The 15,695-nt window shown below is 41.2% G+C and overlaps 1 protein-coding gene across 1 annotated transcript in view; it reads right to left on the bottom strand.

Moving 5' to 3' along the window:
• LOC117540222 (glucocorticoid receptor-like) overlaps positions 1-15,695 on the bottom strand; it is a 93,953-nt gene that overhangs the window by 17,512 nt on the left and 60,746 nt on the right. Inside the window, exons 3-4 of the mRNA XM_034206805.1 lie at positions 6,581-6,750; positions 5,048-5,074 (exon numbers count right to left, since the gene is read on the bottom strand). Of these exons, the coding sequence (XP_034062696.1) occupies positions 5,048-5,074; positions 6,581-6,750 (197 nt within the window). The remainder of the gene's footprint in view (positions 1-5,047; positions 5,075-6,580; positions 6,751-15,695) is intronic.

Consider the following 15,695-nt stretch of genomic DNA (forward strand, 5'->3'; position numbering starts at 1 on the left):
CAACAATGTACCTCCAAATGTTCTACACTTACCAAATTACACTGTCTGTATTTCTAAGACTTAAACCAATGTGTTACTACTTAACACGTTGTACTTTTTGTATAATAACAATAAAAGGCTTTAACTTAACTTTAACTTCAATATAACAAGTAACGAATTTATGATTTTAAAAAGGCTCAGTCACCATCAAAAACAACTGAGCACGGTAGTTTTTAGAACATATTATTAAAACAGGACTACAGAATTTTTGTCGGGGACTATTTCTATATTTTTTTTTATTTTGTGTGCTAGTAAATCTAGAATAACACATATTAATGAATGGGAGCTGTTATAGCAGTTTAGCACTTAGATAAGTAGTTCCCTAACCGATTGTGCCATTGCTGAGCAACATTATTGAGCTCTTTGAACATCAATATTGCCTCTTTAATTCACACAGTGTTAATGTGCACCATTATTTGTATTCATGTAATATATACTGCCAAAGGATATGGCTGTGAAAAAACCTCAGTGGGGCTGCAATATACTTCCAGCCTGGAACATCTATTTGACGTGATGTTATCATGTCATGTCAGCTCATTACATTGCATTTAGCTGACACTTTTATCCAAAGCGACTTACAATAAGTGCATTCGATCAACAAGATACAAACTTGAAGAAAACAGAATCATATAAGTACATCAGGTTTCATAGAGCCAAACATTTCAAGTGCTACTCAACTGGCTTTAGATAAGCCAGTCCTTTATTAGTATATAAGTGCTTTGTTAGCAATTCTTTGTTAGTAATTATATCGCTCAAAGTGGAGATGAGTTTTCAGTCTGCACCGGAAGATGTGTAAGCTTTCTGCTGTCCTGATTTCAATGGGGAGCTCATTCCACCATTTTGGAGCCAGGATAGCAAACCCACGTGTTTTTTCTGATGGGAACTTGGGTCCCCCTCGCAGCGAGGGTGCAGCGAGCCGTTTGGCTGATGCGTAGTGCACGCGCTGGGGTGTACAGTTTAACCATGTCCTGGATGTAGGAAGGGCCAGATCCATTCGCAGCATGGTAAGCAAGTACCAGTGTCTTGAAGTGGATTCTAGCAGTTACCGGAAGCCAGTGGAGGGAGCGGAGGAGCGGAGTGGTGTGTGAAAATGTAGGAAGGTTGAAGACCAGACGAGCCGAGGGTGAGCTGCAGGGGTCGGATGGCACATGCAGGTAGACCAGCCAGGAGGGGTCATCATCCTTCTGGACCTGTCTGCTGCATTCGACACGGTGAATCATCAGATCCTCCTTCGCACTCTCCAAGAACTTGGAGTTTCAGGCTCTGCACTTTCCCTCATCACCTCATACCTCAAAGACCGCACCTACAGGGTTACTTGGAGAGGGTCCGAGTCCGAACCTTGTCAATTAACTACAGGGGTCCCTCAGGGCTCTGTTCTTGGTCCCCTCCTCTTCTCCTTGTACACAAACTCGCTCGGATCTGTCATTAGCCCGCATGGTTTTTCATACCACCGCTACGCTGACTACACCCAATTCATTCTGTCCTTTCCCCGCTCAGAGACCCAGGTCGTCGCACGCATCTCTGCTTGTCTAGCTGACATCTCTCAGTGGATGTCTGCTCACCACCTCAAGCTCAACCTTGACAAGACTGAACTGCTTTTCCTTCCGGGAAAAGATTGTCCCACTCTTGACCTAACAATCAACATCGGCACCTCTGTTGTTTCCCCGACTCAGACTGCAAGGAATCTGGGTGTGATCCTAGATAACAACCTGTCCTTCACTGCAAACATCGCTGCTACAACCCGCTGCTGCAGATACACGCTTTACAACATCAGGAGGATACGTCCCCAGCTGACCCAGAAAGCCACGCAGGCTCTGGTCCAGGCTCTCGTCATCTCACGCCTAGACTACTGCAACTCCCTCCTGGCTGGTCTACCTGCATGTGCCATCCGACCTCTGCAGCTCATCCAGAATGCAGCGGCTCGTCTGGTCTTCAACCTTCCTAAATTCTCCCACACCACGCCGCTCCTCCGCTCCCTTCACTGACTTCCGGTAACTGCTAGAATCCACTTCAAGACAATGGTACTTGCGTACCATGCTGAAAATGGATCTGGCCCTTCCTACATCCAGGACATGGTTAAACTGTACACCCCAGCACGTGCACTCCGCTCTGCATCAGCCAAACGGCTCGCTGCACCCGCACTGCGAGGGGGACCCAAGATCCCATCAGCAAAAACACGTGGGTTTGCTATCCTGGCTCCAAAATGGTGGAATGAGCTCCCCATTGAAGTCAGGACAGCAGATAGCTTACACACCTTCCGGTGCAGACTGAAAACTCATCTCTTTCGACTCCAATTTGAGCGATAGAACTATTAACAAAGCACTTATATACTAATAAAGGACTGGCTTATATAAAGAAGTCAGTTGAGTAGCACTTGAAATGTTTTGGCTCTATGAAACCTGATGTACTTATATGATTCTGTTTTCTTCAAGTTTGTATTTTGTTGGTCGAACGCACTTATTGTAAGTCGCTTTGGATAAAAGCGTTAGCTAAATGCAATGTAATGTAATGTAATATAATTAGGGATGCACGATATTGTTTTTTTGAAACCGATACCGATAACTTCCTGCTTCTCAAGACCGATACTGATAAAAATAGAATATATATTAAATGCACCTGTAGTTTTTGCACACCTGGTGGTAAAAAAAAGACTAGTAGTGAGCAAATGACATGAGCATTACTACTATGAACAAAACAAAGCCAAGAACAGTTTTGACTCTTCAAAGTGACCATATTTATTTTCCCAAATAAACTTCTTTACTTTTTCAAAAGCCTCGTCGATAGGTAAAAGCCCCGGTGCCTTTGCAGCTGGCTTTGGATTCGCCGCTAGTTTAGCAGCGCAGGCGTCGTTGTACGCTTTTAACACACCATCGTAGCGATGGCGATGTTTCAGGAGACTAATCAGGTTGGAAGTATTATAGCTCGCTGCCTGTTTCCCTCCTCGTGGAACTTCTGCATTGCATTTGTTAATACAAATAGCAAGCGAACTATCTAACTCTGAAACTTTGAAATAGTCCCATACTACCGACGACATGTTTGTTTACTGTCCTGGCTTCACGGCCGCACACCATTTACGTCACAGCCAGGCATGAGTTAGGGAGCGCTGGATTTGTGAAAAACTCCCCTCTTCCTAAACCACTAATACCACAGTACTGGCAAAACGGGAGGAGCCGAGTGAAAAACAAGCGCCCCTCATCCCAATCCACCCACACCGCAGTATTTTTTTCTTTTTTTAACCCAAAAAATATATTGTATATTATCGGGGCTATTAATACTTTTATCGGGTTTATCGGGATGACGTCATAATTCCTAATATCGGACCGATAATTATCGGACCGATAATTATCGGGCCGATAATTATCGTGCACCACTAAATGTAATGTAATGTAACGCGGCTGTCAGAGTGAAGGTGTTTTTAATGCTAAACTCAGATAAAGATCTGTATTTTAGTGAATCCCTGCAGTGTAGAGTACAGGAGCTACAATAATGTCAAGCCATAGTGACCTGCTATGTTCACAAGCCTCTGTAACACTGGCCTGTGTGGTTACCTTTAACTATATAATTTACATTTTTGATGCAGAGTTTTACATTATTTTGCCATCCTCCTGTTTGCTCACAAACAAATGAAGCCAAATGCAGCAGACTGTGTGTTAGAGCAGCAGCAAACACTTAATATGGGACAGTTGATTAATGTAGCTTAGCTTACAGTAATGATGCTTCATAACAGCAGCGCACTGTGTATGTGGAGAATGGGACTAAATACATTCTGTAATCAAAATCAAGCAACCAGGTGTCTGTACTGTACGCTCTACTGTAACAAAGCAGTGTTGTTTCATAATTAACGGCCAATATAAATAATGTTGTTTTTTTTGTTATGAGAATCGCAGAAGTAGCCACCTTTGAAATCTACAACTTATCCTATTTCACATACAAGGGGAATTTATCTGCAGTTTCTGGTGATAGAAGATAGCAGCCTGGGGGCGGCCAGTTGCAGCCATCACTGAAGTCACAGGAAGTTTATGCAAACAATGGTGTGAACAGCCATCTGTGGTGTCAAAAGGACCAGCTGATTCACACCCATGTCCTCGCTCCCTTATCCAGCCTGATCTGCTAACAGGGCCGTCAGAAACGCTTGGTGATTGCTCTGGCTTGGTTTGTAGCCAACAATAGCATAGAGTGGTTGCTCCCTTGGTGCAAAGTTTAAACCTGACCAGTTTCTTAAATTCAGCAATTTGATCTAGTTACTAAATCAGACTGTCTGTAAATAAGAGGAATTTATACCCAGCATATGTCCTATTTATTGACCAATCAAATAAAATGTGAAAATCACTTTTGTTGATTCACCCGAATGAACTGTAGAGTTCACTATTCAATAATTCAAGTACTTATAAACCACTTTAACCAAAAAAGGATTAATTACACACAATTCAAGCACATTTGACCATTCATCAGAGACTTTTAGAAATGTAGGAATTTTGGTTAGTAAATTACCTTGTCTATGAAAAAATGTCTACGATTGTAGTATTTATACCACATAAATAAAGAAAAATAAGTAGAAACAGTAAAACAAATACAGAGAAATAAATAAAACACAAAAATAAAAGGTGATTTTCGACATCACATCTCAGGAGGTTAATTTGGGTCAAGTGCAAAAGAATAGGCCACATTGGAGAGAGACAGGGTGTGATTGCAATTATGTGATCTGCCACCTGTGAGGATGATGAGTTGGACTATTCCAAGCAGAGATTGAAGAGCACAAAATCACTCACAGAAGATTTGTGCCGAGTTATATTACAGAACATTTGCATGCATTAGCAGATAGCTGGCAGAAGAGGCTATGCGTGTTTCCAGGCAGATTGGTCATATTGCAGTGCTAACATTATACAGGGACATGAGCAAATCAACGGTAATAGTATTATTATTATTATTATTATTATGATCATAATCAGCATAGTCATCAACATTTTATTTATTATTTATTTGTAGATTATTAAAAGCATTTATTTACCATCTGTGTTTTGTCGTGCTCTCCATCCTTCACCATAGAGACAACGACCGGAGAATGGAAAGGGGGGGAGAAAAACAAAAATCACAGATGAACTTTCTCAGCGCTATAGGCAGCTCTTTGCAAAGATGAAACTTAAAACAGTTTGAGCGCTGGGCATTTACACCAGCACTACATAATAAAAAGCGGATAAGGGTCGCAATCAAACACAACAAATTAAGCAAATTTTCCAGCTCAAATCAATTGTTACTCTTGCACTACAATTCCTCTGTGCTATTGTTTATACAGCTATTCAAACTTTCCATCAACTCCCATTCAAGTTTTGGTCCTGAGCTGATGCAGAATTAGTGTATAACTCCATCGCCTTACATTAGGAATAATATAATCATTTACAATTATTTCAGTAGCAGTGTTAGTGACAGATGTATAGGAAACTGACAAATAATGATAAAGATAATGAATATATGCACAGAATGAAAGAAAAGGACATGGCTGTCTGCTAATTTGAACTAGAGTGGCTCATTTCTGCATTTAATAATAAGTTCTGGGTCCAGAATAGATAAAGGGTGGTTCATTTACTGTTCACATAGACATTTCAAATGAATGACACAGCTCATAGGTTTCATTAAAAAGACAGGAAATGGAGAAACAAAAGCAGAGAGAAGTAGAGGGAGATGGAATGCATTGCAGACACACTTAAACATAAATTACTTGCTGTTTGTCAGCTGCATTCCTGCCCCTCCCTGCTCAGGATTTTATCAAGGGAATTAGATTCAAGACAAGCGTCTGGATTCACAAACTGCCTTTGGCAACAACCAAAATATTTAACGTTGGCAAACAAAACAGGAGAATGGCTGTCTTACAAGGCCATTATAATACTATTCCTCCATAAGGCTTAATTGTATCATTAAAGTAACATTTTTAAATAGGCTTCTTTCTCATGTTATGTTATTAAATTAAAATCACTTGGAAGTCAACCCTGATTTGATACCGGACTTAAAGGAAAGGTTACAAGAGGCCGATACATGCAAGGTCAGAACCAAGACTCAGACCCACATACAGGCATGAACATGATGTGGGTCTGCAAAAGCTCAACAACTACCACCCCCCCTATTCCACTCTGACCTTTCCATTTTATAGGATTATTAACTGTTTTGCAACAGAGAAACAGCAGAGACTTTGCATTGCTGAGTAACAGCTTTAAAAGTTGATTATATACAGTATAACTACAATGAATGAAAGTCCTTGGAACAATATGTATAACGGTAACGGATGCTGAACATTGCAATAAGATCCACATGTACGAGAGCGGGACTGTAGAATACGCAATCATGAAAATGCAAATCTGATTACAGCCTGGTGTAAATGTGGCCACTCCATTCAAAACTAAAGTTGGAATGACAATAGTTTTTCATAATTGATATAGCTGTTCACAAACTTAGATTGGTGTAAATACTATCATTCAAATTAGAGTATTTCCATGTGTCATGTCTGAGTGTGTGAGTTAATGCAGGTAGGTAGGTGTGTGAGACTAACCTTCAACGGCTCTCTTGAAGAACACCTTGCAGCTGCCACAGGTAACAACCCCGTAGTGGCACCCTGAGGCCTCGTCTGAACACACCAAACAGATCTTATGAGCCTGTCCATTGGGCTTGGATTGGCCCGACACTGAAGAATTACCGGTCTCTCCTGCTCTGGGTGAAGAGCTGAAATGCAGAGAAAAATGTGTTAAAACTGGTGAGCAGCAAATATATTTGTGATATGCTGTACAGATATAGACAGCCATGATGGTATGTTGTACTGTTGCTAGGAGATAGGAAAACTATGTGTTTGCGCTTCCGCTTTTTTCTACGTTGATCTGGACAAGGCTTGATTGTCAGAACGATGGTGGCTATGCTCACAGAATGTAAGCTTAATGTAGAAAAACAATTCAAACAGGCTGTGACGCTGACAATTGAGCGGCCCAACCAAGCAAGGAGGCAGAGGCAGAACGTCCAAAAATACAACCCGGTGTGGGCATTTATTAACTCATATATGATATGACACAGCCTCAATCTGCTGCTCCTGTGCGCACAGTCACCAGCCACCACACTACCAGCCTCCAAACAGACAGGGCAACAGAGCCTAAATACACACCCACACTAATCACACCAACAGGAGACAGGTGAGGGGGGAAGAGACAACACAGGGCAGCAGGTGCACACAATCAGCAACAGACATGGGGATAGGGGAACACTTTTCAACATAAAACCAGGAAACAGAGACAGACAAACTAAAACACAGACAGATGCACAAACTACATACACTTTGCTACCAATGAAGCTACAGAATCCGTAACGGAGGCCGAGATCTATGGCCCCAGAGATCACCTCCGTTACACAGGCAAATATCTGGAACTCTTTTTTTCTGCAATAAAGAACATTGTGGCAAGCCTGAGAAGTCACTTTGAAAAGCATTCGTTTTAATATAACTGATAGTGATGTTGTACTCAGAGGAAGCTCCGTGACTTTAATATAACGTAGGTAATGATTTGTTGATGTTTGTTTACTGTGCTAGCTGATTGTTTTCCTATTTTTGCTCTTCACGTGTAAGCAGAAAAGTCCAACTCAATGAAGCCTATCAGTAGCGAGAGCTCTTTTTGTCCGTAACTAAGCTCTAAATCTCACTCTAAGCCTCCAATTGTGTTACAATGTAAATTAAGGATTGTTTAAATCTCTAGAGCTACTTACACACACACACACACACACACACACACACACACACACACACACACACACACACACACACACACACACACACACACACACACACACACACACACACACACACACACACACACACACACACACACACACACACACCACACACACACACACACACACACACACACACACACACACACACACACACACACACACACACACACACACACACACACACACACACACACACAATTATCCCCAACTGTCTATAATTAGACTTAAAGTAACTGAGACACCTGAACTGCAGTGTGAAGCTTAACCAGGCACCAAATATGTCGGGAGTATTGAAGGCAAAGTGCCAGTGTGTGCGCATGTTAAAGAGGCGTGTTGGGGCCAAACTGATTCCAAATTAGAGTTAGACTGACACTGGTGTGTAATCCATAACAGGAATTTAACAGCATTAGAGGGGCCTAAATATTAAATCCCTTATTTGATGTGGCAGCACACATTACATTGGCATGTCATTGAGCATCACGTACCAATGCCCGGCTTGCTAAACTTGATAATGACTTTGCATGCCGATGCTGTATCATAATGCTAAACGTGTAGTTACTAGCCATTTTTGCCTGACATACAGTAAGAGGAGAGAGTATATTTATGGGACTTGTTAGTCAGTCTCAAAGACCAGGAGCCTTTCTCCCCAAACGAGCAGGACTTAAATTCACACAAGCCAGAGGCTCATGGTCAGTGGAAAGACGACACTTGCTTATGTAAATTGGACTCTGCCCAAGGGGGAGTAGAGGTGGTTGATCAGGCACTCATCCAGATAAGAAGTTTAGCAGTAGCTTAATGCTGAACCAGCCAACACATGCAGACAGTTTCAACTTGTGGCAGGATTCAGAACGCCATGCCAGCAAACTTTTGGCAGTCATTTGAAAAATATACAATCACTCTATTTTGCAATTGGCTTCAACAAAGTGGGAAGATGGAGCAAGCAGCTTGTTCACAATCTGAACGAGGGTATGGGACCCTCAGTCACGACTATCTGTGTGTGCATTTTCAGAGACGCTAAAAGATTCAAACTGAAGCAGTTAAGCTTGTGTAGTCAAAGTAAAATAATAACATTTATTTTATAATAATAATTGTATCTTCATTCAAACATAAAACACATAACTCAGCAACATACCTAGCAAAATGCAAGTCTAACACCTACACGTCTATGTATGGCTCATTGCAATACTGATCGAACCCACAACTTAGAACTGTTTTTTAAGTCACCTATATACAAACCAAAATACTGTATGTGCTCAACAGAAATGTCCATCTTTAGCCTATGCTCCTCTACATACTGTAAACATCACAGAAAATGTAGTGGAAAACAGTGTGTTGTTGATAAGATTTGTCAAAATAGCTGTATAATTTCTCACAGTGATGACATTGTTTGTTAATTTGCCTAACTCAGATCACCCTTATCCTAACAAGTAAAGCACTGTTGTTGGACTGTACAACATCGGCACTCTGCACATTTTGGCAGATGCAATCTAATATGTGTCTTAACTTTGGATCAGCAGTCTGGCAGTAGTAGGGTATTTATAGAAAGGCCCTGTTTGAACCTCCGTTATCAGGAGTATGGTGTCCTGCTATGTGCTCATCTTTCTGGCGCTTTCATTACATGTCAACTTAAAGCTGGATTCTAGTGAAGATGTTGTGAACACTAATTATCGGGTAGTGCTTGACCTGTGATGGCTCTCTTGGGATTGCCCAGTCACCGGAAAAAAATAAAGACTGCCAGTGAAGCGGCGATCACATGACACCAACCAACCAAGTGAAGCACGTGTACTGTAGGCATATGTTTGCTTTTTAGTTTTCAGATCATTAGAGTTGCATTAGCTAAAACGGTAGTATACATTATTGTTATTTGATATATTGACTTAATGATCTTCTCTTTTTATGATTGAGGTAATCCATATTTAAAGTGCTTTAGAGAGGAAAAATGTATTTTAAAATGTTTTATTCTTTCCAACCATGATTTCACATGCTGGTAATGTAAAGATGACCACAGGGTGGTGTTTGCATTAAACATTTACAACCCCCTGCTCCTCCTCACATGCTCCTCCCTGCTCAGAGCCAACAAGTGTGGCTCTGAGCCATGCAGTGGAGATTCAAGCCTCATTAGGAACGCCACCATATTGGACTAGAGCTCAATAAACATGTGCACTTATACTCAGTCACTCACCCAGTTGTGTGTACTGATACTGCACAAGTACACATCCCAAACAAATGGACACAGCACACTAACACACAAATACAGGCAGTGTGGTACATAGAGGTCAAAAACGGAAGTGTACTTATCACACACACACACACACACACACACACACACACACACACACACACACACACACACACACACACACAACACACACACACACACATCACACACACACACACACACACACACACACACACACACACACATCACACACACACACACACACACACACTACACACACACACACACACACACACACACACACCACACACACACACACACACACACACCACACACACACACCACACACCACACACACACGCACACACCACACACACACACCACACCACACACACACGACACACACACACACACACACACACCACACAACACACACACAATCACACACACACACACACACACACACACACACACACACACACACACACACACACAGGTGCGTACAAAATTAGTTGTGTTAGTCAAGCACCAGGTAGAAATTGTCACAAAATCTGAGCAGGCTGCACAGTGTTTACGCTGAGGGATGCCGCCAATCACTTCCCCTCACTATTTTACTTGCTACAAACATACTTTCCCTGTGTAACACATACCAACAACAACAGTGTCAATGCTGAAAGGCCGGGCAGAAATATTAGAGGGCCAATCAGACTAAAATATGAGAACAAGAAAGTGAATCCTGCTGACAGAAAGCATGTGCCTGCAGGAGTTTGTTAAACATGCACAATCCTCTCGTATATATAACTTATAGAATGTACAATGTACATCTTGAAGAAACAAATCAACATCTTGTTCCAAGGACTCGGTTCAGAATCAATCAAAACCTCCATTGTTGTGTTTTAGTACACTGATAATAATTCAATAACTAGGATGTTGATTTTTTTATAAATCACATGAACATGCCAACCATTTCATTTAATTGATGTAAAAATCTAATCAAATTGGAGCATTAGACAAGTTATAAATGTGTATTACATTTAGTTAAGACGAGGCAGTGGAACAGCGCTAATGAAAGGCCACAGCAAACAGAGGGCCTGAAGCAGTATGAGAGTGAACTAGGATGAACTGCTGTGTCACCGGGGAACGGTATACCAGTAACTACAGTGGGAACCCATGAGAGGATTGTTTGTTTCCATTTACAGTAATCAAAGTTTTTGGGCCAATGTGTGGGAGTAGAAAGTATGAGATGGGCGGTGGGAGCGTAATGTCAAATATAAAACCATTATCATTGCTGAAGCTTAAAACGACCTGAACACACATTCGAGCAGACACTTGGGAAAACTAACATTAAGTGTTGTAACCAAGTTGTTTAACAATATTTAAACCTGCATCATTTTGGATACAAAAAAGCATTTTATCTGCTCCCTTTCAGACTATAATTATACATACTAATTTTGATAAGATCTTTGTCTGAAACCATCAGATCATTTTAAATATAAGCTTTCTAAATCAAGTTTGAAACATTTTGGATGTCTTTCATCGCTATTGTATTTTTTATGTTTATCTACTATCATTTTAATTTGTAAGTATTTGTTGTATTCACAACAGCACTGAGAATGCAGGTGGTAATAAAATAAAATAGAACATTTGATTGTAAAATCCAATCACTAGGTAGCTGAATAGTTATGAAGTCATGTTGGTTTCTGCAAAATATATTGTTACATATTTTTAATGGCATATAATGAACATCCTCCATGCTCTGCCTACTCTCTGATAATGCATGGGTTTCATGGAAGGCCATATATAATTGGAGACCTATAGAAATGGACTGTATTGTACATTTGAAAGTAAAAAGACATTATATTACTTGTGCACATTCGTGTGTTTTTTTGCAGATTAGCCTTTGGTGGTTCCAGGACAAAACACAAACACCAGCCTTTGTGGTTAAGTCAGTATCTCAAACAAAAGTATTAATATTACACTAACAGGATTGTACATGTAACACAAAACATCTAATTAAGAAAAACATATGTGATATGCTTTGATGCTAATGATGTCATTTCAACAATGATTGAAGCAGGTCTGTATTCAAATGTTATTGTAAGTGTGTGTAATAAATGCAATGTAAATCCTGTCCAGCCCTAATGCATGCATCATCAGCCCGTTATGTAAAAAATCATATTACTGCTGTTGCTGCCTCCTCCCCCCTGCACTCAGCCGCTCAGCCAATCCAGAGCCACTAGTGGCAGGAAGTATGGAGGAGGTCAGGCGAGTCATGGGATTATCCAACTCACCTACCCGGAGACAAGCGCATGTGTGTGTTTTCTGTGTCTGTCACTAATAGGAATCTTGCTATGTGTGAATTTGTGTTCATTTGTGTATGTGTGTGTGTGTGTGTGTGTGTGTGTGCCAATGTGTGTGTGTTCATTTGGCCTTTGAATTACTGAGTGGAGCCTTTGGTTGCTAGAGAGGAGCACAGTTATAAAGCTACCCTTGTTTCAGAAATCATCATGTGATTGTGTGATGACTCCCTCTTTTCTTCTTTCGCTCCCTCCCACTAAACTCCACTCACCCACCCACCCCTCCTCACATCTGAGTCTACATCTCCGACATAGTCATGTCACTTCAATCATCATTGCACTGCATCCGCTTAATCTTCCCACCCCAAACATACCCAGAATAGTCTCAGTTGTTTTCAAAAAGACACACCCGCAGCGTATTTACTCACGTGAAGCAGATGCTGAGGCTAGTTAATTTAAATGTACATACACTACTTGTAGCTATGATATTAATGATTGGTTGCTTCCTATAAACAAAGGGCAGAAGAGGTGTTACATTGTTATAACCCTAACACCTGGTTTCTTATAACCTCTCTCTAACCATCACCGAGACGTTTTAGTGCCTAAACATATCCAAAATATAGCCATAGCAGTAGGGCTATGTAATTAATCGTATTTTAATCTCGATTACGATTTTGGCTTGCAACGATTACGAAAACAGCATAATCGAAATAAAACGATTATTTTGCTGCATTCCCTTTCGCAATGATGCTCTCAATTTGTCTTACGTTATACATCCTGCCCGCGCGTGCGCTTTCGCCCCTCCCTAAAAGCCCTCTCGGCCAGGTTGCAGTGTGTTTAATCAATTCATATAAACACGTAACAATGGAAGCTTTAGTTGCTGTGTCTCTATTCTCCGGTCCTCCATGCTCCGGTCTCTAGCGTACAGTCAACTTTTACTAACCTCGTCAAGCCGGAGCCTCTCCTGTTTCCGGATAAGGGGTTGCCAAAGACAGAGTACTGCGTGGAGCAGTATAATTAAACATTACAGGTTGTGAGTGACATTAGTCATCATATTTATATATGTTTAGTAGGTTGTGGAAGTGCGCTCCAAAATATTTGTTGATCTTTATTGGTATTTATTATTTTTATATTATTTATTTAAATGTAGATATAAATGTATAATTTTATTTTTATTTATTTTTGATTGGTTTTTCAGTTGAATTATACTTAAAGTTCAGGGTAATCAACTATTAAAAACATACTTTTCAAATTATTATTATTTATTTGTTTAAAGTTCAATACGTGAATGTTTTCAAAGTCAATGAATAATTGTATTTAATAATTGTGATATCAATATTGACCAAAAATAATCGTGATTATGATTTTTGCCATATTCGAGCAGCCCTACATGGCAGTGGCCGTTTAGAAATGTTGTCTTGCCTGTAGGGGTACCAATACAGAAAGTTGGGATAAGCAATATATTGACATTATATCCATGTCATGATATTCAAGTGTTGTCTTTACCTGGTTTTAAAGGCTGCATTACAGTAATGTCATTTTCTGAATGTACCTGTTTTTTTATTCGTCTTAACCACTTTGTCATTAACTGATCATTATTTATCAACATTTTCATTGTGTGAATATTTTGTGGAAGGATCCATAGTCAATCCTACAACGTTGTCACAATGTTGATAACATTTCATATATCTTCTGAATAAAATGAGTGCTCTGCCCTGTTCTCGTCACCAGGCCTGAACATAAGTTTGAATATAATTAAGATATATTGTGTTGAAATTAAGTAAGATTACAAATACATGAAAAAAAATACAAGTCAACTTGAAAATGTGTATGAGCATTTATAATATTAGTACTAAATATTGATACAATTATTCCTGCTAAATTAAGCCACATTGTCATTAACAATTGCTTTTATGCTTTTGGACAAAGAGTGCCACTCAACATATAAATAAATAACAGAGGTATATAAACCGCTCAAGGGTTTATTCTTCAAGCAGACAAGAACAAGAGAAAAGTAAGCTTCAATACTGTGAGTGGCCTGGCCTCAAGGCTGCGCAATAATTCAATAACTTATTTTCTTTCAGCAGAATCATGTTGTGAGAATCAGGGTATATTGACGATATTGTGACACATGATTACGTTGTCAAAACAGATGATAACAAGTGTATTGTATTCAAAAAGTGATAAAACTATAGGTTACTTACGTAACCCCAGTTCTCAGAGTAACATGAAGTGAGATGTCTCACTATGGGATGCGCCTCATCGCGGAGCAAACAGAAGCATCAATCTCATTACGCCAATCCTGATTGGCTGGTGATCTTGACGTCAGCGTCAGGGAATTCACCCCCTATAAGTAGCTTGCGCCACGACGCATGCGTCATTCAAAATAAGCACCTCTTCTCGCTTCACCATAGCAAGGAGGGCCGTCTGGTGAGACATCTCACTTCATGTTACTCTGAGAACTGGGGTTACGTAAGTAACCAAAAGTTCTCATTCATAACACTCCGTTCGATGTCTGACTATGGGAAATTGTAGCTCTCGTATTCTCAGACGAGCTTATCTCGAAAATCACCAAACCAACCAGAACTTAACAGGTAGAGCTCTGACTCAACCAGGTGCCCAGCACTGCTTGAGTCACACTGGGAGCAGAACGTCCATCCTGGACAGAGCCCAGGATGCAGCCAGACCCTGAGTCGAAAGAGCTCGCGGACCCGAGGGTGCCTGCGAACTCTGACTCGTATGGGCCCCAAAGCAATTGCTTCCACAAACCAGTGGGAGAGCCGTTGCTTAGTAACAGGCTTGCTCTTATAAGGGTTAGCCCAGGACACAAGGGGTTGGTCATTATGACGAAGCACCCTTGATCTGTCCCTGTACGTGCGTACAGCACGGGCTAGACACGGCAAATCCGGCCGCTGTTCTCCGGAGGAATACAGTGGCGGGGAGGATGCCTCAATGTCAAATGTGGTACCTGAACCAACCGCCTTAAGATAAAGGCAGGGTTGGGCTTCAACCACACTCTGTTTGCCCTGGGGCGAACTGAGTGCATGAAGACTGTACAGATAGTGCATGAGTGCCACTGGCTCGCTTGGCAGCTGCCAGGGTCAGCTTCATGTCACACTGTATTCAGATTGTACCACTCACGGGCCAGGCCCATAGAGCCAAGCGCTCTGGGTGTGGGTGAAAGATCGCCCCCCCCTGCTTCGGACAGTATGTCCCTGCATAGTGGGAGCTGCCATGGCTGCCCGCACAGCAGCTGATATATCTCCGCTAGCCAGTACATAGCTGGCCAGTGCGGAGATATCAGGATAAGTGTGTGGCGTTGCTCTCTCACTCTGGCCAGAGCCAGGGGTGGGAACGCGTACAGAAAGCCAAAGCCAATCGTGCGCGAGTGCATCCACGCCTAACGGTGCATTTAGATC

The sequence above is a fragment of the Gymnodraco acuticeps genome, unplaced genomic scaffold, assembly GCF_902827175.1.
Source record: "Gymnodraco acuticeps unplaced genomic scaffold, fGymAcu1.1, whole genome shotgun sequence".
Taxonomy (NCBI): domain Eukaryota; kingdom Metazoa; phylum Chordata; class Actinopteri; order Perciformes; family Bathydraconidae; genus Gymnodraco; species Gymnodraco acuticeps.